The 27,679-nt window shown below is 44.9% G+C and overlaps 1 protein-coding gene and 1 long non-coding RNA gene across 4 annotated transcripts; one reads left to right on the plus strand and one right to left on the minus strand.

Annotated features, from left to right (window-relative positions):
* The first annotated feature begins 240 nt into the window (after positions 1 to 240).
* LOC122694598 (SLP adaptor and CSK interacting membrane protein) lies at positions 241 to 19,447 on the plus strand. 3 transcript variants are annotated; one of them, XM_043903519.1, is made up of 5 exons: positions 241 to 357; positions 11,037 to 11,160; positions 13,202 to 13,265; positions 14,740 to 14,813; positions 17,002 to 19,447. In XM_043903519.1, exons 1-5 carry the CDS (start codon positions 280 to 282, stop codon positions 17,211 to 17,213), a joined length of 552 nt encoding a protein of 183 aa, XP_043759454.1. In that variant the 5' UTR covers positions 241 to 279; the 3' UTR covers positions 17,214 to 19,447. The 3 variants fall into 3 exon arrangements, with proteins under 3 accessions (XP_043759454.1, XP_043759457.1, XP_043759455.1); XM_043903522.1 differs by lacking the exon at positions 241 to 357 and adding an exon at positions 403 to 547; XM_043903520.1 differs by lacking the exon at positions 241 to 357 and adding an exon at positions 4,362 to 4,595.
* On the minus strand, positions 5,121 to 25,911 carry LOC122694600. The gene is made up of 3 exons (XR_006341214.1): positions 25,808 to 25,911; positions 14,444 to 14,599; positions 5,121 to 7,324 (listed from the first exon to the last, which is right to left on the minus strand). It is a non-coding gene; the product is annotated as an uncharacterized LOC122694600 (long non-coding RNA).
* Between the last annotated feature and the right edge of the window lie 1,768 nt (positions 25,912 to 27,679).

Genomic DNA, 27,679 nt, shown 5'->3' on the forward strand with positions numbered 1-27,679 from the left:
AGTTGGACCCACTTCTTGATGCAGTGTATCACACACCCTCAGAAACAGGAGCAAAAGCTGGGTCAGCGCACCAGGGCCCCCCGGGGGCTTATGAGAGCTGTCTTCCTTGGGGGACAGCCTTTATATTAATACATGTGAACTGGTTTCTAACCCACGTCTGTCTCTGAGTCTGGGGGGTTGTCAGATTCCCTTAGATTTTCTGGAGTTCCAGGGTGCTCAGGGCAGGCTTGTCTGTGGGGAAACCCCCCCAACCCTGGGCCCCGACCTCTCCACCACAGGATGGTCCACTGGTGGGCCTTGCGGGAACACAGGAGCAGCAAGAAGAATCTGACTCCTAGAAGAGGAATTGGTTGCCAGGTGATGATGTCTGGGCCTCTCCCTGGTGGGCTGAGCGTAAAGGGGAAGTGTGGTCAGGCTGGCACTCACAGCTCGGGCTGGGTAGAAGGCCTGTGGGCGAGGGACTGCCTCTCCCCAGCTGTGCTGAGCCACGGCCTTCAGAGCACTGATAGCCCCTCAGCCGCTCACATCTGGACCTCCTGCAACTCAGGTAAGCATCTGGGCCCTGTCAAGGCAGGTGACCGTCAGGGCTGGGCCGGGGGATTGTAGCCTGGGGCCTGGGGACCACTGGTGGGGCTGGAGAAAAACTGGCCTTGAAGAAACCACCCTGCTGGTGTCTGGCTGGATGACCTCAAGGTCATCTCCAGCTCCTGGGGCCTCTTCGTGTGTGTGGTGGGGTCATGAAGAGGCCTGCTTCTCAGGCTGGATTGATGCAATGCCTGGGAGTGAGACACTGTGTACTGTGAGGAGGTTGTAGTCATTCTCTGGATTCTGATGGTGAGTTTGGGTACCTGACCCGTGCGAGGACCCTCAGTGGGTCTGTGCTGGAGGGAGGGTGGGGATCGAGGCACTGACTCTGTGAACTTGGGCTCCCCCCCACGAAGCCCTGGGATGAGCACCAACAGTCCTGGTGTCTTTGTCACTGTATCTCTAGCATTCAGGGACTTCTCTTTTAGAGGACCTCTCTTTTAGAGGCCTCAGGGTCAAGACCTCCATTGAGCCATCTACTCTCGCCCTCTGGAAAAAACTACTGCGGTGGGGGCCTGGGTTCAGCTTTGTCGTTTTCACTTCCACCTTCTCATGCGTCAGTTGTCCCTCCTGTCACTCCCTTTCCTGGTCCCTCTGCATGTGTGGACCTCTGGGGAAGCATCAGAAGTGGGGATTGTTGAGCCTGCAGATGACAAGGGCTGGGAGCTTCTTTTTAATAATTTTTTTAGCACCTCTTTCTTTTTCTCTTTCTGAAAATTAGAAGACTGCAAAGCAATAGGGGAAACAATGACCCTTGATCCCACCACCTCACAACAATCACGTAAAGAAGGTGATGCTGTCTTGCCTTCCAGTCATTTTTTCTTAGGCGTAGCTGTTTCAGAAAGTTACCTATGTTTTATTTTGATGTAATTACATTCTACACATAGAAATACAGATGTCACTGCTGTCTTCAGGGCACCAGCATCCCTGATCTCTTCCATCTACTCAACATGAGGCTGGCACTGCTGCCAGAGAGCCCCTGGGTGACAGGTTTAAGTCTCCCTTACATTCTCAGAGCCAAACGAATAGGGAAAAGTAAGCAACAGCAAGGGGCTTCCCTGGTGGCTAAGACGGTAAAGAATCTACCGGCAATGCAGGTGACCTGGGTTTGATCCCTGGGTCAGAAAGATCCCCTGGAGAAGGGAAAGGCAACCCACTCCAGTATTCTTGCCTGGAGAATTCCATGGACAGAGGAGCTTGGCGGGCTACAGTCCATGGGGTCCTGAACAGTTTGACGTGACTGAGTGACTAACACTTACTTACAAGCAAAGGCATGTAGAAACTTGGTTGGACCCAAGGAAGGACTCGTGGGTTGTAGAAATCCTGGGGTAAACTCACTAAGAATCCTGAATGACCTGCAGCCCTGGAAGGCTCTGCTAACCCATCACCCCGAACTTCTCGAAGATACTAGAAAACTGACCTATTTGAGAGCAGGGAGCAGAAGCTCTTGTAAAACATGATGCCTAAAGTTTTGAAAATGTGTTTGCTTTTGAGTGGGAGGGAAAGAAAGAAGGATCCTACTCTCATGCACTGAACAATCTAAATTCACTTTTCTGTGCTTTCTCCCAGCCATTCTCCTATCACATCTTCAAGTAATGTTACAAGATGTGGCTATAGTCTAGATTTTATAAGTCAGTATTCTGTTCCTTTCATTTTATGTGGTTTCTCAGTAGTTCATGATGCTTTCTTCCTAATGATTCCTTAATTACTGCATCCTATCCTAGCAAGTCTCCAGTCTTCTTGCCTGGAGAATCCCATGGACAGAGAAGCCTGGCAGGCCCCAGTCCGTTGGGGTCACAAAGGGCCGGACACAACTGACTAACACACACACCCTATCAAGTAGCCCTTGTGTGATTTTCTTCCCCAAGAGACCCCCATTTGACTGCTGGGCTGCTCCCTGTTCATCTCTACGAAGGTGCACATGGTTGTCCTCGTAGGGTTTTACTTTGTTCAGATTATTTCTCAGGCTATATTTCGAGAAATGATATTGTAGAATTAAAGGGTGTGATAGTTTTTTAAATGTACTATTTTCTTTCCAAAATTTTATTTAAAATTAATGTGTACTATCACTGGCCCTGTGGGAGGGTCCATTTCACCACAGCTTTGCCATGATAGAATTTTATGGTTATCTTTCATTTTTGCTAGCAAGTAGATGCAGTTCCTAACTGTGGCCACAGGGGCAATAAACTATGACGGGTGAGTGTATATGAACAGTCAAGCCCTGTAATGAAATAAATCAGACAAGATTAATTTGAGAGCTGGTGTGATAAGCTGTAACACTGAGGGAAGTACATGTGAAAAAGGATATGTTTGGCTTGATTTCTCCTCTTTAGCTCTCTAGGACTTATATTTAACCTTTCACAGAAGTGGAAGGACAGAGAGAGGGACAAGAGAAACTGAACTCCTTTTAATACTCTGCTCTCACCCTTCCCCAGGCATGCTTGAGTTTTACTTTTTTAATTTATTTTGGCTGCACCATTACAGCATATGGGATCTTAGTTCCCTGACCGGGGGTCGAACCCACGCCCCCTGCTTTGGAAGCACGGAGTCTTAACCTCTGGACCTCCAGGGAAATCTCACATTTGGATTTCAGGTGGCCATCAACTATCTAGACAGCCATTTCTGGTGCTGACAACAGCGGGGCAGGGTCCAGTGGGAACTTGGCCTCACTAAGCCTGAGCAGTGACCGTCTGGGAACTAGAGATGAATTTGGGCAAGCACAGCTCATGCTGGCTGGCAGGTGTTGCCTCAGTATTATCTGGAGTCTCTCAGACACTTGAGATGCAGACGGAGAGCAGCTCAGACCCTCATTCCACACCCTGCAAAGTGCAAAGCTGTCCCTCAGATTTCTGTGGGTTCTGCAGGAGGCCAGCCCTGCTCTGAGCCCCTGAGGGTGAGCCTCTGTTCCACACTGCACAAACCCAGGGGTGAAACAGTGTTATAGTTTGGGTGGGAGTAAATTAAAAAGGGGTGGGAAGCTGAAATTAGTTTTATTAATGGGTTTTACTTAACCCACTCTATCCAAAATACTATCATTTCAACATGTAACCGAGATAAACATTTATTAATGAGATCTGTTATGTTCTTTCTGTACCAAGTCTTCGAAATCCAGCGTGTATTTCGCACTTGCAGCACATACCCAACTAGCCATCTAGCCAGTGCTCAGAGGAAGAGCCCCACGGGGCCAGTGGCTGCGGTCTTGGACAGGGCAGGCCTCTGGGAGAGGGATTTGTGTCCATAAAGGCAGAGAGTAAGGAACTGGACTCATATTCACATCTCCCCAACTTCCTGCTAAGCTATTTGCAAGTCCACCTCTTCCCACAAAGCCTTTTTCTGACTCTAACTTTCTGAAACTCTAATTCACCCCACCAACACACGCATTCCAACCACACCTCTTGGGACTCATGGCTATTTTAGGTCACTTATTTTTCACGAGAAAAACTCAAGTCTTTCAATACACAGGTCATGACCGTTAATACACTTTGAAATAAATTGAGAGGCTGACACTCAGGACTTCTTATGAAATAGGCTAGCGTAGATGAGAAACTGTGAGTTGGAGCACACCCCGTGTCCTGAAGACACTTTGTGAAACATTTTATTTATGTCAATATATGTGTAGCTGTCACATTGTAAATTGTACATCTAACTCGGAGGAACTTGGTTAAAGAAAAAAAAAAAAAAAGCAAATTCTTGAATAAAGTCACAGTCTCCAGAATTCCTGGTAATGGAGAGTGAATCTGTTTTCTGCCACTGACTCCCCGGAAACGCCTTTTGGGGAAGTGAAAGTCAGAGCTGGGCTGGTAGTTGCTTTTAGTGGCTCTCCCACCCTGACCCTACTCAGAACTGAGTGCCTTAGGCTACCGAGGACAGGACGGCGCCGCCAAGAGAGAGAAGCTGCCGCTCCACCCTCCACACCTGTCTGCCTGGCTTCTGCTTCCCAGCCAGCCGCTTGAAGTCCACGACCAGAGGCAGGGGGAGAGCAGGGAGCCTGCCCAAGCTCTTGTGTCCAGGTGAGGTGCTTTAGAACTAGAATGCCAGCACTTGAATTTCAGACTCTGGATCCAAACTGCCTACTGCATCATTAGAGGGGAAGCCTGCCCACGACAAGGAAAGGGGGAAGGAGGTGGGGCTGTCAGTCATTCATTCATTTATTCACAGATGCGTATGGCACTCCCACTGCATTCCAGGTGATGTTCTGGGCATTTAGAAAGAGTGGTAGAGGGAGCAGCAAGATTCTTGCTCTCCAAGAGCTTACAGCCAGTGTGGGAGATGATGAACAGCAAATAAACCATCAGACAGCTGTCACAGTAAGTGTAGGCAGGCTCAGTTGGAGAAAAAAAGATGCATTTTGAATATTGATCATAGCATGTTGCGGAGTGGGAGGCAGGGCTGTCTGCCTCTCACCCTGCCGCCCCCAGCACCTTGCCTGTCGACTCTTCCTAACTCAGAACAGGAGCTTTCTGGTCAGCTTCCTGCCCTCTCATCCCAGTCTGGCTTTGTTGAACAGCACAGCCCTCCCTCCATCCTTGTTCCCTTTTAAAAGCTGATTCTTCCATCTGAGCCCCGGAAGGTAGCTTTTGCTCTCTTTTCTCTGCCTATATTTCATTTTGTCCTTTTTCCTGACACTTTCACAGTTTATAAACACACTGAGTCCCTGTATTTTAAACAATCTTTCCTCGATCTCACTTTTCCCCCTTCTTGAAATTCAGGCTTCCCTTGCCTTCTGGGCTTTCATCAAGCTGACTGGCACTCTCTTTAAGCTGTTATCAGAGGAGTGACTGAGATGCAAAGTCTGTCTGAGGACAGGGTGATTGAGAAGAAGCGGGTCCATAGAGTGCAGGACACAGAGCTCTGGGGCGAGGAGCGTCTGTGAAGCTGGGAGGGGAGGACAAGCAGGGAGGACGATGGGCAGACAGCAGGTCTTCCCAGGTCACCTTAGCCCTGCAGGAACTTCACTCCGATGCCTATGACTATCCTCTAAGGACTTTGGATAAGGTTCTAGGATCCCCCTGCTCCTGCCAGCGCCCTGGGGAAGGAGTCCTGAGGCTCCATGAAGTCACTCACACCCTAGTGAAAATCAGTTCCTTTTCCTCAGTGTCTGGCACAATGAGGGTATGATACCCTCATTGAGGATATCAATGCCAGTGTCAGGCAAATGGGTATAAATGGAGGGGAAGTAGGGAGAGGAGGGAGCATAGAACTTTGCTCTGAAGAGAGTGACTTGTTGACGATGGAGCTCCATCAGCCCTGTGACAAGCAAACAGGAGAGGTCTTTGGGTTCAAGGGGTTTGTTTTAGTGCCGCCTTCTTCTTTTAGTGCTGTTTCTACCGCCTGTGAATGTTGCAAGGAACAAGCCTCCAGCCTCCTCACCTCCACAGCTCGGGGCTCTGCAGGCTGGCTGGATGTAGTGTTCCTCCCCGAGGCCTGAGAACCCACTGGAGTACGTGTTAACAATGCTGAGCCCCGAGTCCCACACCAGAGTTACACATCAGAATTGCGAGTAGAGTTGGGACACAGACTGTGGTATCTATCTGTATTTTAGTGCATTTCCCAAAGCTCTGGCTTGGTGATCACAATTAAGGGTCCTGGGCTTAGCTTCTGATTTTTTCCACTTATGACCTTGGGCAAGTTCACTGAGCTCGTCTAAACTTCTGTTCTCTTTTCTCTAAAAGGGGGTTATGATTATGACCGGCCGTACAGTGTGGTTGAACTCATGGTAAGGTAGCATATAATGTATGTTACTTTTCTAAGATGCATTTTCATATTGAGGTTCTTTTTATTTGGAACAAGTCACAACTCAAGGTGGAGGTCTTGCCAATATTGGAATTTCTTGACCGAGGGTTCTGCTTTCAGTTCTGTTATGACCAGAAGTATTTATCAACTTGGTGTAAATCTGACAGAGTAAAAACACCATCAACTTTGGCATCAGACCAGGCTTTGCTGCAATCTTAGACTAGTCAGCTACTAGCCATGCTGCCTTTAACAAATTGCCTAAACCCTCTGAGTTCTCTCTTTTTATCTGTAGAATGGGAGTAATAATAACACCTCCCAAACCAGGTTATAAGGATTAAGTGATAACATGTATGTCATTGGTTCTCAACATTGGCCTCCCAGTAGCATCATCTGGAGAACTTTACTGAAACAAAGTCCCAATGGTGAGGCCCCAGGTTGAGAATTTCCACTCTTCCTCAATTTCTTGCCCTGGGGTCTGACATACCAAGGTCCTCAATAGCTAATGACTAAAGGCAGCTCCCTTGTTCTTCTGACTCTTCTTTCTTCCATTTGTGGTGTCCACCAAATGCTCCGCCGGTTGACGGGAACTGAGGTCAGGCCCTGCGCTCCTCCTGGCAGCCCAGACCCCTAACCTGTATCTGTAGACTCAGCACCTCACCCTCCCCGGGCCCAGGACCTGCTGACCTATGGCTCAGCTTTGGATCAGCTTTGGGGCCACACTGAATCCTTCCCTCCTCTGGTCCATACTGCACCATGAGCCCCCACTCTGGCTCACAAGGCCCTCTCTTATCTCTGAGTCCAAGTCCAGCCTTGAGAAACTTCCAATGACCTCAGACTCTTGAGAACAAAAATGTCCCCTCCCATGTGGCAGTCCCCTCCCAGACACAGAGACCCACGTCTGTCCCAGCCTTATGGTGGGTTCTTGCTGCTTCCCTGGGCCAGCAACATCGAGCACTCTGTGGCGGACTTCTGGTCAGAGATGGCAGGATCATTGCTGACTTTTCCCCTTTGATTCCAGAGACATCAATAGAAGGCAAAAAAAAAAAAAAAACCCGATTAAAAAAAATTTTTTTTTATAATGTATAAACCCATGAGACCACTTTCACTAGAGTCTCATCTTCCTGCAGTATGAGCATGAGGTAGTTTGTGTGGTGGTCTCACCCACCCTGAGGTGTCCACATCCCAACCCCTGGAACCTGTGGTTATGTCAGATTACAAGGCAAGGAAGAACTGTGGTCACAAGTGGAACTGAGGTTGCAAATCAGCTGACCTGGAGATGTGGTGATGAACCTGGATTATCCGGGTGAGCCCAATGTAACCACAGCATGCATGCGTGCTGAGTCATGTCCACCTCTTTGTGACCCCTCAGACTGTAGCCCGGCAGGCTCCTCTGTCCATAGGATTTTCCAGGCAAGAATACTGGAGCAAGTTGCCATTTCCTCCTCCAGGGGATCTTCCCGACCCTGGGATCAAACCCACATCTCCCGGATTGGCAGGCAGGTTCTTTACCGCTGTGCCACCAGGGAAGCCCATTGTAATCACAAGAGTCCTTATAAGTGGGAGAGGGAGGCAACAAGAGGAGGTGAGATGTGACTGGGGAAGGACTGTCAGAGAGATGCAAGGAGATGGAGGAAGGGGCTGTGAGCCAAGGAACTCAAGCAACCTCCAGAAGCTGAAAGGAGCTCCAGTGGGGCCTTCGGAAGGGGCCAGCCCTGCCCAATGGCAACATGCTGGCTGTTGTGTTATCCAGAAACTTGGCTGGATGACATTTCTGTGTTGTTTTTAGACACGGCATCCACGGTGATTTGTTGGAGCAGCCACAGTGAACAGACGCGGTTTGTTTCTAACAACTCTACTGCCTGGGTTCCTGCCTTGTTCCAACAGGGAGAGGCCTCCCCCAGTGACATTTTGGTCCAACCCCAAAACTTGTATTACTTTTTTGATTACTAAGCAGACTCATTTCCGTTTTAAAAATTTAGTCATGCTCATTTAAAAACTTCCGTCTCATCTTTGACTCAAAGCTCCCTGCTTTGCCCAGCAAGGGGAGTAGAGAGTGGGGTGAGGGGTGAAGGCTGCCTCAGCTTCCTAAGCACCCTTCCCTGCCCTTATCCCCCCTGGTATGGGATTGAGGAGGAAAGACAGGGACAGACAATTCTCCACAGGAAGTCTCCCCTCGCTGGGTCACTGCTGCTGATCGAGTCTGTGGTGTTGGGTGGAGACTCACCCCTGGCCCTTGAGTCCCTTGGGGTCCCTTGAGAGACTGGGCTGCACCTTTGGGCTGGCTGCCAGCCTCCTCTCATGTAAACACCTCTTTACCTGATGCTTCAGTAGCTCTCAGGAAGCCTGCGCCCCATGACCTTATCTACTCCAGGCCTGACAACACAAGTGGGATTCAGTTTGCATACTTTCCAGAGCCTGAGCTGGACTGCACAGCCGTGACGCACTGCCCACCAGCTCTACTCCCTGCCGTCTCTCCCCAGGGCTCCTGTCCCCTCTCTCGGGGGTGGGGGGACACCCACTGGGATGTGGTTATTAATAGCCCCCTTCCTCAGCTGCATGCTCCCAAAAAGACCTGCTCATCTTGGTTCTGTCAAAAAGGCACCTGTCGGCAGTTCATGGGGGAAGAGCTATTTCTCCGATCTTAGGTTATGAGGCACTTGGTACTTTCATTCTCAAGCCCTGATCATTCATTCTGGGGAATGCCTTGGGCACCCACAGCACCATATGACTACCACAGCGAAGTTCCTTTTGAAGTCAAGTGAGATATCCTGACCTCCATCTGGCCTCTCCTTGCTGATTCTGAGGCATCCTGACACTGGAAGGCCCTGAGACACAGAGAGGAAGCGTTCCGCCCTCCCTCCTACCTGGGTGACCTGAGGGAGGTCACTACACCTCTGTCTCAGGCCCTGTCTAGAAAAGGGTGTGGTGGTGAGGGTGAAAGAAGGTGAGTGATGAGAAAGCTCTTGGTGCACTAAACATGCTCAAAACATCTGATGGGAAATCAAAGCCATTCAATTTGTGTGAACTGCAGAATATTTACCACTTAGCATAGTTCTGAAAAATGACCCATAGTTTCACTTTCTGACATCACCCTATTTCCTCTTTCTTTCCCAAGAATCTGATGAGAATAAAATCTCTTTGAACTTGAAATCTGAACAAAAGGAAGCTACACTAAATGGTTGATTGACTCTTATCAGTGTTATAAAAGTAAATGCAAAAGTTAAAAAAGATGATAAAAAAGCAAAGAATTCGGAGGGTTTACAGAGAACAGTCACAGCTGCCAGGCCTCATGCTTCCCTCCCAACACCCAGTCATGCTCTTCAGATGCAACAGCTTTTAACTCTGCCTGATGTGTGTCTCTATAGCTCTAAAGAGTATGTTTATGTTTCTCCTTGGAGAAATCCGTCAGGAGTAAAAGAAAAAGTCAAAGAGATAGAAAACATGAGGGGGAAGTTAGACTAAGAACTAGGAGACATTTAAGTAAGAGAAAAGAGACTGAGTGGCCATCAACAGAGAGATGGATGAAGAACGTGTGGAGGTATACATATATATTCACACACACATATATACAATGGAATATTACTCAACCATAAAGAATGAAATATTACCACTTACAGCAACACAGATGGACTTAGAGAAGAACACACGAAGTGAAATAAGTCAGACATAGAAAGACAAATACCATATGACATCACTTAGATGTGGAATTTTTAAAAATAATACAAATGAACTTGTTTACAAAACAGAAACAAACTCACAGAACTAGAAAACAAACTTATAACTACCAAAGGGGAAGGAGGAGAGGGATAAACTAGGAATATCAGATTAACAGATACATGCTACTATATACAAAGTATTTACTGTGTGTGTGTGTGTATATATATATATATATAAAGGAGTTACTGTATAGCACAGAGAACATCTTGTAATAACCTATAACGGAAACAAATCTTTTCTCATCCAGACTAATTCAGTTTGCGTCTTTCTCCCTCTAATCATGCCTCACTCAAAGAGATCCATCAAGGTATTTTTCTAACCTCCACCTCAAAACACCAGTGAAAATGTTAGTCGCTTAGCTGTATCTGAGTCTTTGCAACCCCATGGTCTATAGCCTGCCAGGCTCCTCTATCTATGGAATTCTCCAGGCAAGAATACTGGAGTGGGTTGCCAGTCCCTTCTCCAGAGGATCGTCCCAACCCTGGAATTGAACCCAGGTCTACATTATAGGCAGATTCTTTACATCTAAGCCACCAGAGAAGCACTCCCCCACACCCTAAAAATAGCTCTCAAAATTCTATCTGCCCTGTTATGAATTGAGTCTAGTCCCTTTGACATAAAAATAACTGCTGTCAGTTACTGCTTTAAATGGCATTTCCCCTTCCTGCTGCATGTTTGACAGTGTAAAGAAAAGCAGTGATTACGTCTAGTTTCTAGAGTAACTGATAAGTACATGTCTTACCTCTAATTTTCGTACATTCCCTGTAAGATAGTAGACAGCATCACTTGCATATTGCACGTGAGGACACTGAGGCTTGGAGAAAGTTAATCACTTGCCTGAGGTCTCCCAGCTGCAAATCAGCAGGGTTTGATTGTGAACAAACGCCTGCCTGGTCCCTAAGGAGATGTAGCTGCACAACGCGGTAGATAACTGCCTCCACTCCCCCCCACCCCAAGAAGCCCTTCACTCATGTCTTATCCTCTCCCTCCATTCTTCTCAGGATCCCAAGGCCATGGATTGGTGGAAGGACAATTTCTGGATCATCTTGGCTGTGGCCATCATCTTTACCTCTGTGAGCCTGGGCACCATCCTGTTCTGTGTCTGTAGGTGTCTGTTTAGACAAGGTAATGACCCTCCCCCTTGGGCAGGTGGAGGGAGGGGATGGAAGAGGTGGTTGTCAGGGCACTGGGGCTTCTTTAGGGCACAAAGATTAGTTCTGGGCTTGCATGGGCTGAACTCTGGATTTAGCATCATGCACTCTGGGTCTGAGTCCTAGCTCTGCTACTAATATGTGTCTCTGGGCCTCAATTTCTCCCTCTGCGCAGTGAAGGGAGGGAGGTTACTTAATCTCCAAGAACTCTTCCAGCCTTCATGGTTTGGGTAAAAGCAGAATCAGTTTCAAGGCACGCTGTTCTCTAGTGCTGTCTCTCTCCAATGTGGCTGCTGATCACAGCACCTTACCTCTGGAACTTGAGAGTACAAGTGCATGGAATGTCAAAAACTGTCTTGATTCCAAATGCATTGAGTTGTATACATGAAATACGTATAGCGTTTTGTATGTCAATCATTCTCCACAAAGTAGTTTTTAAAAATATCTTAGAACACCTCTGGCTGTCTAATGGTTAAGACTCCACACTTCCAAAGCAGGGAGCATGGGTTTGATTCCTGGTCGGGAAACTAAGATCCCACATGACATGCAAGATGCAAAAAAAAAAAAAAATTTTTAAAAACTGAGTGTTTTTGAGCTATCTTAAAAAAAATTCCTAATTTGAGTTTTCCATCTCTCACCTTACCCCACAGTATACCTTCACATTTTGAAGTGTGGTATAAAAAAAGTCTTCAGGCATGAAAAATGGACTTATTTCATGGTTGACCACCGTGACTGCCTATTCTAAGATCATACTCTGAATTTGGGGGTGTTATATATAGAGGTTCTTAGCACACTTGGACATAAATAAGCAGCTTCTTGGAGGATTAATGTAAATTTAGACTATCTACAAGTGAGTTTCTACTTTAATACTCATCTCCAAAAACATGAAATTCTGGTTCAATAGAGAGTTTTCTTAAGATCCTACCCCTTACCTAATGACCTAGGCCTGGAGTATACCTGGGGATGGTAAATGTTCTGAGAAGTATGGCTGTCTTGCCCTGGGGCACCTAGGGGGCATCCCTCCATGATCAGGGTCCTGTCCTCCTGATGCATCTGGACATGGCCTCAGGGTCCTGCTGAACCAGTGCTGGAAGGTCAGGGCTGCTCAGGAATGAAAGCTTCTGTCATTCTTCTCAATCTCTCTTTAGAGATAAGAAAAGCAAGGTTCAAAGAGAGGCAAATCCTTGGTTTGGGTCTCCTAGGACTTGGTGGCAGAGTTTGAACCAAAAATCGGGTACACTGGGCTCCCCATTCAAAGTCCTTTCCCCTCCACCCCCTGATGGTAATTAGGTTTTTTAAATACAGAAAGTATATTCTAGCCACTATAGTCCTCTATCCACTTGCCTTTTTTAAGTATTTCATTTTTTAAATTTTTATTTGTTTCAATTTTGGTTGCACAGGCTTTTGCTAGCTGTGGTGTGCCAGTTTAGTTGCCTCGAAGCATGTGAGATCTTAGTTCCCTGACCAGGGATCAAACCATGTCCCCTGTATTGGAAGACAGATTCTTAACCACTGGACCACCAGGGAAGTCCCAAAACATTTTGCTTTTAGATATGGACAAAATATGACCCTGAACAAAAACTTATACTTATTCTCTTTTATCTTGACCCACTCCTATTAACAAGTAGGTTATAATTAATAATAACTTACATGTCCAGCATATCAGTTTACAAACTGCTATTCCCATTCTTCATCTCATTTTCTCCCATTAATGCTTTTGACTATTCACTCAACTAGTATTTCCAAGTGACAACTATATGCTAGGTAGACACAGTACCAGGCAATGAGGGAGCAGCCACAGCCCACAGTGGATTAGTCCCAGACTCTGAGGTCAGACGGTCTGGATGACATTCTGACTCTATCACTTATGAGCTCTGTGCCCCTAAGTCTGTTTTGTCTGGATGGTTCTTCTTCTGACTATCCTGAACCTGCCCATTCTCTGATCTCTTCTAAACGCTAAAGATCACAATTTTGGACAATTCCTAAATGAATATGCTTGTTTTTTTTTTCCTTAGGCAAGAAACTGGAAATTTCCAAGTCCTTGAAACAAAAGCCGAGAGATGAAGAAATGATGTATGAGTAAGTGGGGGGAATCCTGCTTTTTAATTTTGAGAACCGCCTGTCCACTTCCATTCTTGTGCCTGCGCTACTGAGCTGGCGTGTGCATGCTCAGTCACTTAGTCGTGGCCAGCTCCTTGCGACCCTGTGGACTGTAGCCCACCAGGCTCCGCTGCCCATGGGATTTTTCCAGGCAAGAATACTGGAGTGGGTTGCCATTCCTTCTCCAGGGGATCTTCCTGACCCAAGGATCCAACCCACATCTCCTGCTTGGCTGGCAGATTCTTTACCACTGAGTCACCTGGGAAGCCCCTGAAACTTCTTACCAAAGTATAAAATAAATACAGAAAAATGCATATGGTAAGAGTACAATGCAATGAATTTCCACAAACTAAACAGACCCAGTAGCTGGCACCCAGATCAAGAAACAAAATTACCAACATCTCAATCCCATAGATGCCCTTTCAGCCTTTAAACCCTAAGGATAATCACTGTTTGAAATAGCATAGGCTCATTTTTCCTTGTCTTTATACTTCATATACATGGAATTATATAGTATGTGTTATTCACTGTTTAACCTCTTCCTCTCAGCATTTTTTTGTGAGAGTCATTGTGTGTAGTTGTAGACTGTTCATTCTTATTACCATAGAGTGTTCCACTGTGGAACTGAACCATGACGAAACTTATCCATTCTGCTACTTACGGGCATTTGGGTAGCATCCAGTTTGCCACTGTTATGAACAGTGCTGTTATAAACATTCTAGTAACATATCTTTTCATCAGCAGGCTATATACCCAATGTTGCTGTCACATGGTCGGTGCATGCTTAGCATTAGGAGTACACCTGTTTTTTTTGTTTGTTTGTTTGGCTATGCTGGGTCCTCATTGCTTCAAGGGCTTTTCTCTAGTTGCAGTGAGCGGGGGCTACTCTTCATTGAGGTGTGAGGGCTTCTCGTTGCTGTGGTTTCTCTTGTTGCAGAGCACAGGCTCTAGAGCTTTAATAGCTGCAGCATACGGGTTGCAGAGTTGTGGCTCCCCAGGCTCCAGGGCACAGGCTCAGTAGTTGTGGCTCACGGGCTTAGTTGCTCCGCAGTATGTTGACTTCCTAGATCAGGGGTCGAACCCGTGATTCTTTATCACTGAGCCACCTGGGAGTTCTGCACATCCATTTTGCACATCAAAATACACCTGGTGCTTACCTTCCCCTCCTGATCCAGCTGAGGTAAACACAGGAAGATGAGCTCTGTGGTTTAAGTTAGAATGCTTCTGCTCCACACCCTCAAATCCAAATGATCCCTGGGCTAAAGAAATGGTTTCTTTAGAATGTCAGTTACAGTTACAATGGGATGCAAGACCTAGAAAAGAAAGGAGATGCTTTCAGTCTTTAGGGACCAAGATTTGAATGTTCAACTCTGTCCATTTCCCTTGACATTTTCTCTTAAATGGCAGGCATGATCAAAACCAAACACTGACTCCTATTCCTTCTCTCTTCCAGGAATGTTACGGAACAATTCTCAGTTCAACTACCCCCTCTGCCACCCAGGGATATGCTCTCCCCAGAAGTTGCCTGTGAGTATATTTTGCTGATAACAGTCTCGTTCAGGGTAGAATAATAAATTTGTCTTTTGGCGTCTTAGTCAGCTTGTGCTCAGTCGCTCAGTTGTGTCCAGCTCTTTGCAACCCCACAGACTGTAGCCCACCAGGCTCCTCTGTCCATGGGATTCTCCAAGCAAGAATACTGGAGTGGATTGCCATTTCCTCCTCCAGGGGATCTTCCTGACCCAGGGATTGAACCCACCTCTCCTGTGCCTCCTGCATTAGCAGGCAGATTCTTTACCACTAAGCCACTTGGGAAGCAGTCAGCTTGGGTTGCCCATAAAACAGTAGCACAGACAATGTGGCTTAAATGACAGTAAATTTCTCACAGTTCTGGAGGCTAAAAGTCCAAGATCAAGGTGCCAGGCCAATCTGGTGTCTGTTGAGAATACTTCTAGTTTGCAGATGGCTGCCTTCTCACTGGGTCCTCACATGGAGGAGAGAGAGCTCTCTGGTGTCTCTTAGAAGGGCACTAATCCTACTGGATCAGGGCCCTGCCCTTCTGGCCTTGTTTAACTTTAATTACTTATTTGGAGACCCCATCTCTGAATATAACTGCACTGCTGGTTAGAGTTTCACCATATGGATTTTGTGGGGACACAAACTTTCAGTCTATTATACTGGAATTTGCAGATGGCAGCAGCCTGTTTCAAGGAGATGAATTAAGTTTAAGGTGGGGGGGTGTGGAAGTACAAAATAAGTACCAATGTTTCTAATATTCAATGTATAAATTCATATTAAAATTCCAGCTTGCAGCATGGGTATAAAGATACACTGGGCTTCTCACACTTCGTATCAGAAAATCTCTGCCTGGTTCCCTTGACTGGAATATTCTTCCTTAAGCTCTACATACTGCTGACTTTACTTCACCCTTTGGGTGTCAGCTCAAATGTTACCTCCTCTGAGAGTTCATTCCTGACCATCCTTCTAATTCTCCTTTTGAAGCTTATGGCTATTATCCTAAGTGAGCTTATTTAATTATCCTTCATTTGTCCATTATCTGTCTCCTCCATTATAAGACAAACTCTAGAAAATAGGCACCTTTCTTGTCTTGTTCACTGTTGTTTACCCACCATTAAGAACAGTGCCTAGAGGGACTTCCCTGGAGGTCCATGGTAAGACTCCACACTCCCAGTGCAGGGGGCCTGGGTTTGATCCCTGGTCGGGGAACTAGATCCCACGTGCCATACAACTAAAGAGTTTGCATGCCACAACTAAGACCCTGGACAACCAAATAAATAAATATTAAAATAAACAAATAAACAAATATTTTAAAAAATAGTGTCTAGAGCTTAGTAGATAGTGGATGAAAATATTTTAATTGAACAGATAAGTAGTAATATTAACTAGCATTTATTGAGCAGGCACTGTGTGTCAGGTCCCATGCTAGACACTTTATAGGTACTGTCTCCTTTAATCCTCTCAGCAACTATATGCAGCAGGTATATTATTATGCCCCTCTGACAGAGGAAGACATTGAAGCACAGAGAAGTTAAGCGAGTTACTCATGGTCACATAGCTAGTGACTGCTGAATCCTGAAGATGAGCTTGGATCTGGCTGCAGAACTTATTCAAGTTCTCTTAGGAAAAGATGTGATTGTGGGGAGGCAGTTCCAGGCCCCATCAAGGGGGAGCTGAGATTTTCCTCCCACTTTAGTCCACATGCTATGTGCCCATCTTCTGCTAATTCTACCTTTTGAAGACACCACTGCCCCCTTCCTTCTTAGCAGAGGGGTGACGGACGTGAGCAGTTATAGATAGTTCTGGAATGCAGTGTTCAGTCGTCGTGAGGGATGTGCCTAAAAGGAGATGTTGTTTGTATCGCTTCCTTATGAGAATTAGAACCTGTAGGCACAGCACTACTCATTCCACCACCAGCGCTGGTCAGTTTCTTGTCTGAACTTCTGTCTCATGGCCCCCACTGCAGTGCAGTCAGGCAAAGCAACAAGGGAGTCAAGATGACTGATGTTTGTCACTTACTCACTGGGGTGAGTCTGAGACTGTGTCGTGGCTGGACCTCAGTTTCCTCTGTGAAATGGGGATCTGGTCCACCAATATGTGGGAGGATCACTGAAACCCATGAAAATCATGTAGAACCACTTGGTCAAAAATACATAAACACACGCTAGCTTTGCATCTGATACCTTTTTGTGTATTCCAGCCCCACAGGAAACCCCAAGTCGGCCCACACCAGCTGCATACTCTTCGGTACATAAAGTTAGAAATAAGAAGACAATCACCGTCCCAAGCTATATTGAGCCTGAGGAAGACTATGATGATGTTGATGTCCCTGACAATACAGAAAGCCATCATCTTGAAACAAAGGTTTCTTCCTTTTGGCAAGCAGAAGACGGTTCACAGAGCTTATTTTAAAAACAATCAAGAATGGTTGAAGTTCAATAAATGCCCAGGTCCAAAAGCCAGTGGTAACATTATGGAGCTCTACAAGATAAACACTTTCTGAATCAGATGGAGAAGCATCAGTGATCAGATAACTGCAGCCAGAGGAAAGCTGCCTGTGCTCAGCTCTGAGAATGGAGAGGAGTCAGGGCTTGGGCTTCTGCTGAGCGAGGTTCCATGCGGAGGCCCACTGGACCCTGCAAAGCCCTCCCCTCTGCCCTCCGCCCTGAGAAACCACTCAGTTCCCAGCATTCTTCCCCTGTTTGTGTGGTTCTAAGTGATCTTAAATCTTGGTGTTTGATTGTACGAGCCTCCCAGGCTCCCGTCCCCTGCACAGCCCCCACCCACTCCACCCACCTCACACATTGAGGGGCTGTGGGTGGTAGTCACAGCTAAGCACTCTTGTACGCAAGTCACACATCACGCCTTGTGCATTCTTCAAGGGTGGGGGTGTGCTTCTTGTTCTTGTAAACCCTCCCCACCTACACAACCCCAAGCCCCAGGGCTTCTCTATGACATCAGCCAAACTAACCACAGAGATCCAAGTTCCCAGACAGAGTTTTTTCACTGCTTCCCGACTGCACTGTAAAAATCAGCAAAGAACAGAAGTCACCTTCTGGACCACAGGACAGACGTTACCCATAGGGGTGTCAATTTGGCAATATGTGTACTGGAGGAAAGAAGATTTTCCCAGGAAAAATCATAGGGAACAGGAAAGAAAGGGGCAAGTCAGTGGCAGATTCAAGATGAGAGTTCAAGGGTCTTTAATACCCTCCTCCGATATTTTCATTACTGCTTCCCCCCTTGTGTAGCATTCAAGACAAACAGCATCATATCCTCCCTGCCAGATTCCTGTCCCTGAGTGACTGGGAGGCAGAAACTCCAGTTCAATATGCTACTCCTAATGATACACCCGGGGAGCGGGCTGCTGTCCAGTTATACGAGTGTCCTAGTGGGGTCGCCAAGGCCTGAGTCAGCTTTGTAGGCTTCTCGATTCCTTTGTAGGCTCAAAGATTCCTTCAAGTTGATCTGCTGACACCTGAGGACTTGACACTGTCTAGCCAGACTCACAGGATGCTGACTTCTAAGCAATCCCTGAGAAATCCAGCTAAAAGGCTTGCAGGGCGAGCAGCATGAACTGGTGGAAAGGCCCAGGAGTGACACCTGGACTGAGCTCATCCTTGAGAGATGGAAAGCGTGTAACTGTCATCCCCTTCAACCACTTAACCACTGCTGGACCAGTGAGGACATGTGCTTCCTCCCAGGTTCTCTCCTTCTAGACTCCATAGAAACTTCCAACTCCTTGTAACACCTCCTTGTTTTAGACCAGTGGTTCTCTAACTATGGCCTTACGGAATTCTGGTTCTGTGAGCCAGAGAGGACTCACTTCTTAAATCCTAGAAAAAACCCACGTGCTCTAGAGCCCGCACACAACAACTACTAAAGCCCGTACCCCTAGAGCTTTTATTCCACAAGAGAAGCCACCTCAATGAGAAGCCCAAGCACTGCAATAGAGAGTAGCCCCTGATTGCCGCAACTAGAGGAAGGCTGCACAAAGCAACAAAGACCCAGCGCAGCCATAAATTAATTAATTATATTTTTGAATTATAGGAGAAAAATGGCTAAAGGATAGAAGTATTTACCAAGCATGCTTTCCCTTTTAAATTTTCCACAAACCATCCACATCTACACCAAAAGTTAAAAAGCAAATACCAGACATGTGTAAACTCCTCCTTGGTTTCTGGGCCACCACCATCTCCTGGTTCTCCTCCTGCCTGACTGGCCTGTCTCCATCTTTGCAAGAACACCTTCTGAAATATCTCTTCAATGCCAATCTTTCTCAGGGTCCTGTCCCTGCATCTCCCTCCAAACACTCATGAGTAACCTCATGGGATCTCACTGCTCCCTGCAACTGGCCCTAATGAAACACTTCTTGCTCTGCATTGTAATTGCCTAGTTAATTCTTTATCCTCCTTCCTAACTCAGGACTCTTTGGGGTGGAAGCCTTCTGACTCACCACTATATTCCCAGTGTCCAGCTCAAACCCTTGCATGTATTAGGCACTTAATAAATATTTATTGAATGTTGATCTTTAATGGAAAATCTACCAGTGTGACAAAAACAAATCATTTTCCTCTGGGCCTGTGTAACTTGGCTGAGATTTTATACAGGGCACCTGTAATAAAACCATGTTTTCTACCAATAAAGTTGTTCCCAGTTTGGATGATATAGTTAGTACATCAAAATTTCACAGAACATTTTTATGTATTCTAGCCCCACAGGAAACCCCAAGTCAGCCACCAGCGTCACACTCATAGATAAAGTCAGAAATAAGAAGACAGTTTCCATTCTGAACAACAGTGATGATGTTAAAATCCCTACAAATATGGAAAACTATCCTTTGGAAACAATTCCTGTTCTACCACCTTGGCTGATTTGAGAACTGGTGACTTACCCATGCCCCAAATCAGTGAATTTAGTTTTCTTTAAAATAGTTAACAGTCTGATCTTCTTTGTGATACAGACAAGATTGTTCCCTGGAAATGCTCTGGTTTACTAGCAACAAATTTTACAAATCATGTGTATCAGTTAGTATGCTTTAGGCTGCAAGGAACAGACTACCCAATGAAAGGTAACTTCAGTTCAGTTCAGTTCAATCTCTCAGTCGTGTCCTACTCTTTGCGACCCCATGAATCACAGCACGCCAGGCCTCCCTGTCCATCACCAACTCCCAGAGTTTACCCAAACTCATGTCCATCGAGTCGGTGATGCCATCCAGCCATCTCATCCTCTGTTGTCGCCTTCTCCTCCTGCCCCCAATCCTTCCCAGCATCCGGGTCTTTTCTAATGAGTCAACTCTTCGCATGAGGTGGCCAGAGTACTGGAGTTTCAGCTTCAGCATCAGTCCTTCCAATGAACACCCAGGACTGATCTCCTTTAGGATGGACTGGTCGGATCTCCTTGCAGTCCAAGGGACTCTCAAGAGTCTTCTCCAACACCACAGTTCAAAAGCATCCATTCTTCAGCACTCAGCTTTCTTCACAGTCCAATTCTCACATCCATACATGACCACTGGAAAAACCATAGCCTTGACTAGACGGACCTTTGTTGGCAAAGTACTTAAACAGTAAGAAATTTATGACTCCACAAACCAAGGCATCTTGGTAAGCACTCACTCCAGAATTCATCAGATTTAAGACTCAGAGGTATAAGCTGACTTTTCTTAGATTCTCTTAGCTTTCCCCTCATGGCAGCTATTTTGCCACCATGAGGAGAAAGCTAAGAGAATTTTCCCATGAAAGGAAAGCTAACAATCACATCCTCTTATGACAATAAACCTAGGAAGGAAAGGGGGCATTTTTCTCCCCTAGAACTTTCCATTAATTAGGAAAATCTTCCCCAGAAGCTTCCAGCAACTTTTCCTAAAGTCTTGTTGGTCTGGATTGGTTCATATGCCTAGCTATAGGAAAGGCCTATTTTCAGCCTTTCTGGCTGGAAGTGGGCTTCCCATCAAGAAGAATGAAAGGAATATCTGCTAAATAGATAATCTACCATCACTTCACTTTTATATATACCACTGTTCATTATTTGCTGGTTTTCAATTAAAACCTCAGAGTTGGTAGGGTGTTCAGGGTAAGGTGTCATGTCCAGATTCTACCATTCACCCTTCTTTTCTTACAGGGTTTTGATCAATTAAAAATTGACAAAGAATTGCCATCAAATGAGGATAATAACAAAAATAGCATCACTAACAGGGGCCCAAAGTGACTGAGTACTACTTTATGTTATGTTCTAAGGAATCACCGTGCAGTGTAATGACAACCTTGAACAGGCAGGCCTAGTGGGACAGTTATCAGAGAAGGGCTTCATCTTCCTCCTTCCACCTCCTTGGCTTTGCTGTTCTTTGAAAACCACTCTGATGGGCTCATTCTTCCCTGCCCTCAGATAAAATCTGAAGGTAATGGACTTTTCTGTTTACTCTATGGTAATAAAAAGTCCGCCAGGTGTGGTTTACACAGGTGTATGCATTTCTCAAAACTCAGTGAATACACACTTCAGATTTTTGCATTTCAACCTAAGTAAATTTTACCTCAAAAGAAAAACTGGGACTTCCCTGATGGTCCAGTGGTTAAGAATCTGGCTGCCAATGCAGGGGACATGGGTTTGATCCCTAGTTGGGGAAGATTCCATATATTGCAGGGAAACCAAACCCATGTGCCACAACTACTAAAGCCCGAGTGCCCTAGAGCCTGCACTTTGCAATGAGAAGCCACCGCAATGAGAAGCCTGTGCACTGCAACTAGAGAGTAGCCCCTGCTCGACACAACTAGAGAAAGCCTGCACGCAGCAATTAGGACCCAGTGCAACCAAAAATAAATAAATAAAAAAATTTTTTAAAAAAAGAAAAACTGTAAACAAATATTGAACTCTATAATGATATGTACACTGAAGTAGTTAGGGGAGGCACACTAGTGTTTGCAATTTATGTTGAAATAATTCCAAAGGCCAGAGGCCACTTTAGGCCAGAGAGAGGGTTGGAGCCATTTCTATTTTTTTGCCACAACATGTGGCATGTGCGATCTTAGTTCTCTGACCAGGGATGGAACCCATGCCCCCTGCAATAGAAGCCTGAAGAACCACTGGACTGCCAGGGAATTCCCTCTCATCTCTCCCTTTTGAGATAAAATAACTTCATCCCTATTCTCAGCAAATCTCTTAGAGTCAGTTCAGTCAAGTTAGTCCCTCTCTTCTCCTCCTCCTCCATGGAAATTAAGAGAAAGAGGATGACTCCCTCCTGACTAAGGATGACCTTTTCCCAACCTTGCTGTGTGGCCAATGGACTGAGATCAGAGCAATTTCCTGGGGGTCAGTCCAGCTCTGCCTCCCTGGTAGGTGTTCTTCACCTCCCCAATATGTACTCCACTCTTTCCAGAAAAAGCTCCTGATTTTCCCATTGGATCCACTTATTTTTCCTCTCTCTGTTGGTGCAGTTTGTGTAGAGTCTCATCCCTAACATAGGCTAGAGCATGAGACCCAGTCTGGGCAATCAGAGGCTCTTATTCCCTTGGCCCCAGTGACTGATTGGTTGATGCATTGAGTACCAAGGCAGGTGTCCTCTCTCACTGGATCTGAAGCTGAGGGGATATAAGTTCTCAAGAGAGAACCCATCATGAAGGATGCTGAGCTAAGAAGAGAGTCCAGATGTTAATGGCATTGTTTGAGCTCCTGTAAGCAGCCATGCTTGAAACCTGGCATACCCTCTGGAGTTTTTAGTTACTTGAGCCAATATTCTTTAAAAGTCTTTGACTCTGCCAATTAAGGCTTATCCTCATCATTGCTGCCTAATCTAGGTCTTGCCATCATTCATCTGGCTTAATGCAAAAGCCTCCTGACTAGTCTCTCCTCCCCCAATGCATCTCCCACTTGCTGTCAGAGTAAACTTTCTAAAACACAAATATGGTTAGATCATGGCTCTGCTTAAAACCCCTCCATGGTGCCCTCGTGCCTACAATTAAAATCTACACTCCTTTGTACACCATGTAATGCCCTGATAACTGGTCCCTACCTGCTTCATTTCAGCACTTCCTATCCTCCCACCATGCATCCTGACCACAGGAAACTGCTTGCAGCACTCCCAAAGGAATGAAATGGTGCTAAGGCTTTGCATAGTCTCCTCCTTCTGCTGGGAACACCCCTTCCCCCTTCTCCACCGGATAAACTGTGACTCATTCCTCAGCACCCAGCTGGGGTGTAGCTTTTTCCGAGAGGGCTTTACTCACCCTCCCCCAATATTTCTCTCATACTTATCATAATGCATAACTATCTCCATCTCATGGTTACTCATCTCTTTCCCATCAGATATTGGGCTCCTTGAAGGTTTGGATTATTTTAGAGTGACTCTAAATTCATTTTTGCCCAGGAGAATTTTGGCTTTAATGCCTTGGCATAATTATTAACAGCACTCTGTTTAACTCTCAAAAGTGTCCAGGTTTGGATGATAAACCATATATTCAGCCTACTTATTCATGATGGCTGCCCTCAACAGAGTGTTAAAAAAAATTTCTTTCAAATGAATGCATGAATGTGCGACCCTCCCTAGGTCTCATTTTCTTCTATCAGAAAAATGGCTGAACTAGACGAATTCTAAGTTTTTTACTGCTTGACGTGATTCAGATAAAGTCAGTAATCCTAAAAGCCAAAACCAGCAGGTTTAGTTTATCTTCCCTTCAAAAGGACCCACCTTATAGAACTGCACCTTCAAACATATTCACACATGGATCAACAACTCTACAGACCATTGCCTGCTGGGAGTCTGGCAACTGACACAATATAGACTGAAGACTGAAGTCTTCTCACCTGAAGACACAGTTCCCTCAGGTAGCCCCACTAGTAGCCGGATAATTTCCTTTGCTGTTGTTCAGTTGCTCAGTTGTATCCAACTCTTTGCAACCCCATGGACTTCAGCATGCCAGGCTTCCCTGTCCTTCACCATCTCCTGGAGCTTGCTCAAACTTATGTCCATCAAGTCAGTGATGGACTGACTTCGTCTAGTTCAGCCATTTTTCTGATAGAAGAAAATGAGACCTAGGGAGGGTCGCACATTCATGCATTCATTTGAAAGAGATTTTTTTAACACTCTGTTGAGGGCAGACATCAACAGTTCATCAAGCCATCCAACCATCTTGGCCTCTGAAATCCCCTTCTCCTCCTGCCTTCAATCTTTTCCAGCATCAGGGTCTTTACTAATGAGTCAGCTCTTCACATCAGGTCTTTCCAATGAATATTCAGGACTGATTTCCTTTAGGATTGACTGGTTTGATCTCCTTGCTGTCCAAGGGACTCTTAAGAGTCTTCTCCAACATCACAGTTCAAAAGCATCAATTCTTTGGCACTCAGCCTTCTTTATGGTCCAACTCTCACATCCACACATGATTACTGGAAAAACCATAGCTTTGACTAGACAGACCTTTATCAGCAATATCCCTGCTTTTTAACAAGCTGTCTAGGTTGGTCATAGCTTTTCTTCCAAGGAGCAAGTGTTTGTTAATTTCATGGCTGCAGTCACCATCTGTAGTGATTTTGAAGCCCAAGAAAAGGATAATCTCCTAACAACAGACAAAAAAAACAGTTTCCATTGGTTCTTGTGATGTGCTTTGCATCAACAGTGTTATGATTGCTCAGACATGTCTCCTGAATTGTAGGCATCAGTTTCTAACCTAGCCCAACCACCTTCTCTGCATTGTCACGGCCACATAGCAGAATGAAATCCCACCTAGATTAACTCTTGGTTGCTGAAAACCCTCCATCATAAATAGACAGGTAACAGCTGACTGTGGTCACATTGCATTTTACTACTACAGTAGAGTGTGCAAAGTGCTCCCTTGTAGCTAAGTTGGTAAAGAATCTGCCTGCAATGCAGGAGACCAGGGTTTGATTCCAGGGGTGGGAAGATCCCCTGAGGAAGGAAATGGCAACTCACTCCAGTATTCTTGCCTGGAGAATCCCATGGACAGAGGAGCCTGGCGGGCTACAGTCCATGGGGTTGCAAAGAGTCAGACACGACTTAGCAACTAAACCAACATGAGAATGTGCAAATCACTATCTGAAAAACCACTGTAAGAAACAGCCAATTAATATTGCTGCATCTTGGTCCTCCAACTGTAAAAGTTTATATATTTACTCACATCTCATTGCCAAAATTTAATGCAAAGTATTAAATCAACTAGACTTGCAAAATTTAAATATTCCACAATCAAACAAGCTTAAAATTGAAGCTGAATTACTTAAAATAAACTTTCACAAAGTGACCTATGAACTAACAGATTCTGAATTATTACTTTTCTAATATTAGATGCCTCAGCATTTTTTTTAAACAAATTGAGGGTCAGTGGAACATGGCTTAGGTTTTAACCAAAATAGCAGAAGGTAGAATTTAAGAAAAATGAAATTCCCCTGATGATTAAAAAAAAAGTTGATTTGCATAACTTGTACACATCTACCTCCCATGAGGCACCAAACAAAAATAAATCTGATACATTTAATGTTTACACTCTACAGTGCTATTCTCAGTGGCCAGGAAAAACTTCTTCCTCTAAAGTACTCTAAAAATAAAAGTACCCTGAATTTCTCACAGTTGTTTAGAAAAGATATTCAGTATTTCATATATCAAATCTCTATTTTATCATTAACCTACTTTAATAACAATTCTATAATTCTTTACAGTTTCAAATTTACCTGAAAACAAAAACAACTGTATACAGATTTTTTTTAAATGTGAGCTTTAGCCACTATGGAGAACAGTTTGGCAACATCTAGATAGTGGTAAAGAATCTGCTTGCCAGTGCAGGAGACACAGGAGATGTAGGTTTGATCCCTGGTTGGAAAGATCCCCTGGAGTAGGAAATGGCAACCCGCTCCAGTACTTTTGCCTGGAAAATTCCACGGACAGAGGAGCCTGGTGGGCTACAGTCCTTGGGGTCACAAAGAGTCAGACACTATTAAGCAACTGAACACACACACATAGCAAAACTGAATATGACCCAGCAACCCTACTGCAGAATACATACCCTACAACGGTGACTTTTGAAATTTTTGGCACCAGATCTCCATCATACTCTTCAAAATGACTGAGGACACCAAAGAGATTTCGTTTATGCAGAAGATACCTATTGATATTTACCTTATGGAAAGTAAAAGTGAGAAAGACTTAAGATATTGATTTATTCATTTAAAATAATGACTCATTCATATTAATGTAAATAAAATTTAGTTAAAATAATCACATTTTCCCAAGCCAAAAAATAAAAATTAGTGAGAAGTTTTTGGCGTTGTAATATTTTTGTGGATCTCTTTGTCGAGCTTATTAAAAAATATCCAGATCCTTATATCTTATTTGTGTTGTAAATCAACATCATGTAGCTTCTGGAAGGCTCCACTGTACATTCATGAGAGAGAAAGGGCAAATAACATCTTTATATTTTTTTTTTCTTTTTCTTTTTTTCTCTTTTTTTTTTCCTCTTTATATTATTTATAAAGATAGTTTTGTTCTCATGACTCAGATCACACTTTGAGAATCACTGCCCAAGAGAAGCTCGAGAACATATATAAAAATGTTCTTTCTAGATTTTTTTGTTATGATAAGAAAATGGAACTTACATATCTGTCCCTCTGCAGGGGACTACAAAGGGTGTGTGTGTGTGTGTGTATGTGTGTGTGTATGCACTCAGTTGTGTTTGACTCTTTGTGACCCATGGACTGTAGCCTGAGAGGCTTCTCTGGCCATGGAATTTTCCAGGCAAGAATACCAGAATGGACTGCCATTTCTTTTTCCAGGAGATTTTCCCAACCCAGACACCCAACCCATGGCTCATGCATCTCCTATATTGGCAAGGGGATTCTTGGCTGTACTATTGCTGCTTTGCTCACCCCTCGTATTTTCAGTGACCAACATGGTGGGTGCTCAGTAAGTAATTGTGGAAGGACGGAAAAAAGAGACAGAGAAAGTCCGCATATCGTCTGCACCCTCTATAGTGAAAGCGCCTGAGTCCTAATCATTGGACTAACAGGGAATTCTATGCAACTTGCTTTTAAAATTTAACTGTACTGTATTTCAGGGACATACTTTCACAGATGGAGACTTTGTGTTCACTGGGTAGGAATGACCAAAAGCCACGTGACTCTTGTATAATTTGAAGGCTTATTTTTCTATTGACTAAAAATAAAGATGTATTAATGTGTCAGTGGCAAACCACTTCAGCATTCTTGCCTTGAGAACCCTATGAACAACATGAAAACGCAAAAAGATATGACACTGAAAGATGAACTCCCCAGGCCGATAGGTGCCCAACATGCTACTGGAGAAGAGTGGAGAAATAACTCCAGGAAGAATAAGGAGACAGCGGCGAAGCGAAAACAATGCCCAGTTGTTGATGTGACTGGTGATGGAAGTAAAGTCTGATGCCGTAAAGAGCAATATTGCATAGAAACCTGGAATGTTAAGTCCATGAATCAAGGTAAATTAGAAGTGGTCAAACAGCAGATGGCAAGAGTGAACATCAACATTTTAGGAACCAGTGAAATAAAATGGACTGGAATGGGCAAATTTAACTCAGATGACCCTTATATCTACTACTGAGGGCAAGAATCCCTTAGAAGAAATGGAGTAACCTTCATAGTCAACAAGAGTCCGAAATACAGTACTTGGGTGCAATCTCAAAAATGACAGAATGATCTCTGCTTGTTTCCAAGGCAAACCATTCAATATCACAGTAATCCAAGTCTATGCCCCAACCAGTAATGCTGAAGAAGTTGAAGTTGAACAGTTCTGTGAAGACCTACAAGACCTTCTAGAACAAACACCCAAAAAAGATGTCCTTTTCACCATAGGGGACTGGAATGCAAAAGCAGGAAGAGATACCTGGAGTAACAGGCAAATTTGG

The sequence above is a fragment of the Cervus elaphus genome, chromosome 5 (genome assembly GCF_910594005.1).
Source record: "Cervus elaphus chromosome 5, mCerEla1.1, whole genome shotgun sequence".
NCBI classification, from domain to species: Eukaryota; Metazoa; Chordata; class Mammalia; order Artiodactyla; family Cervidae; genus Cervus; species Cervus elaphus.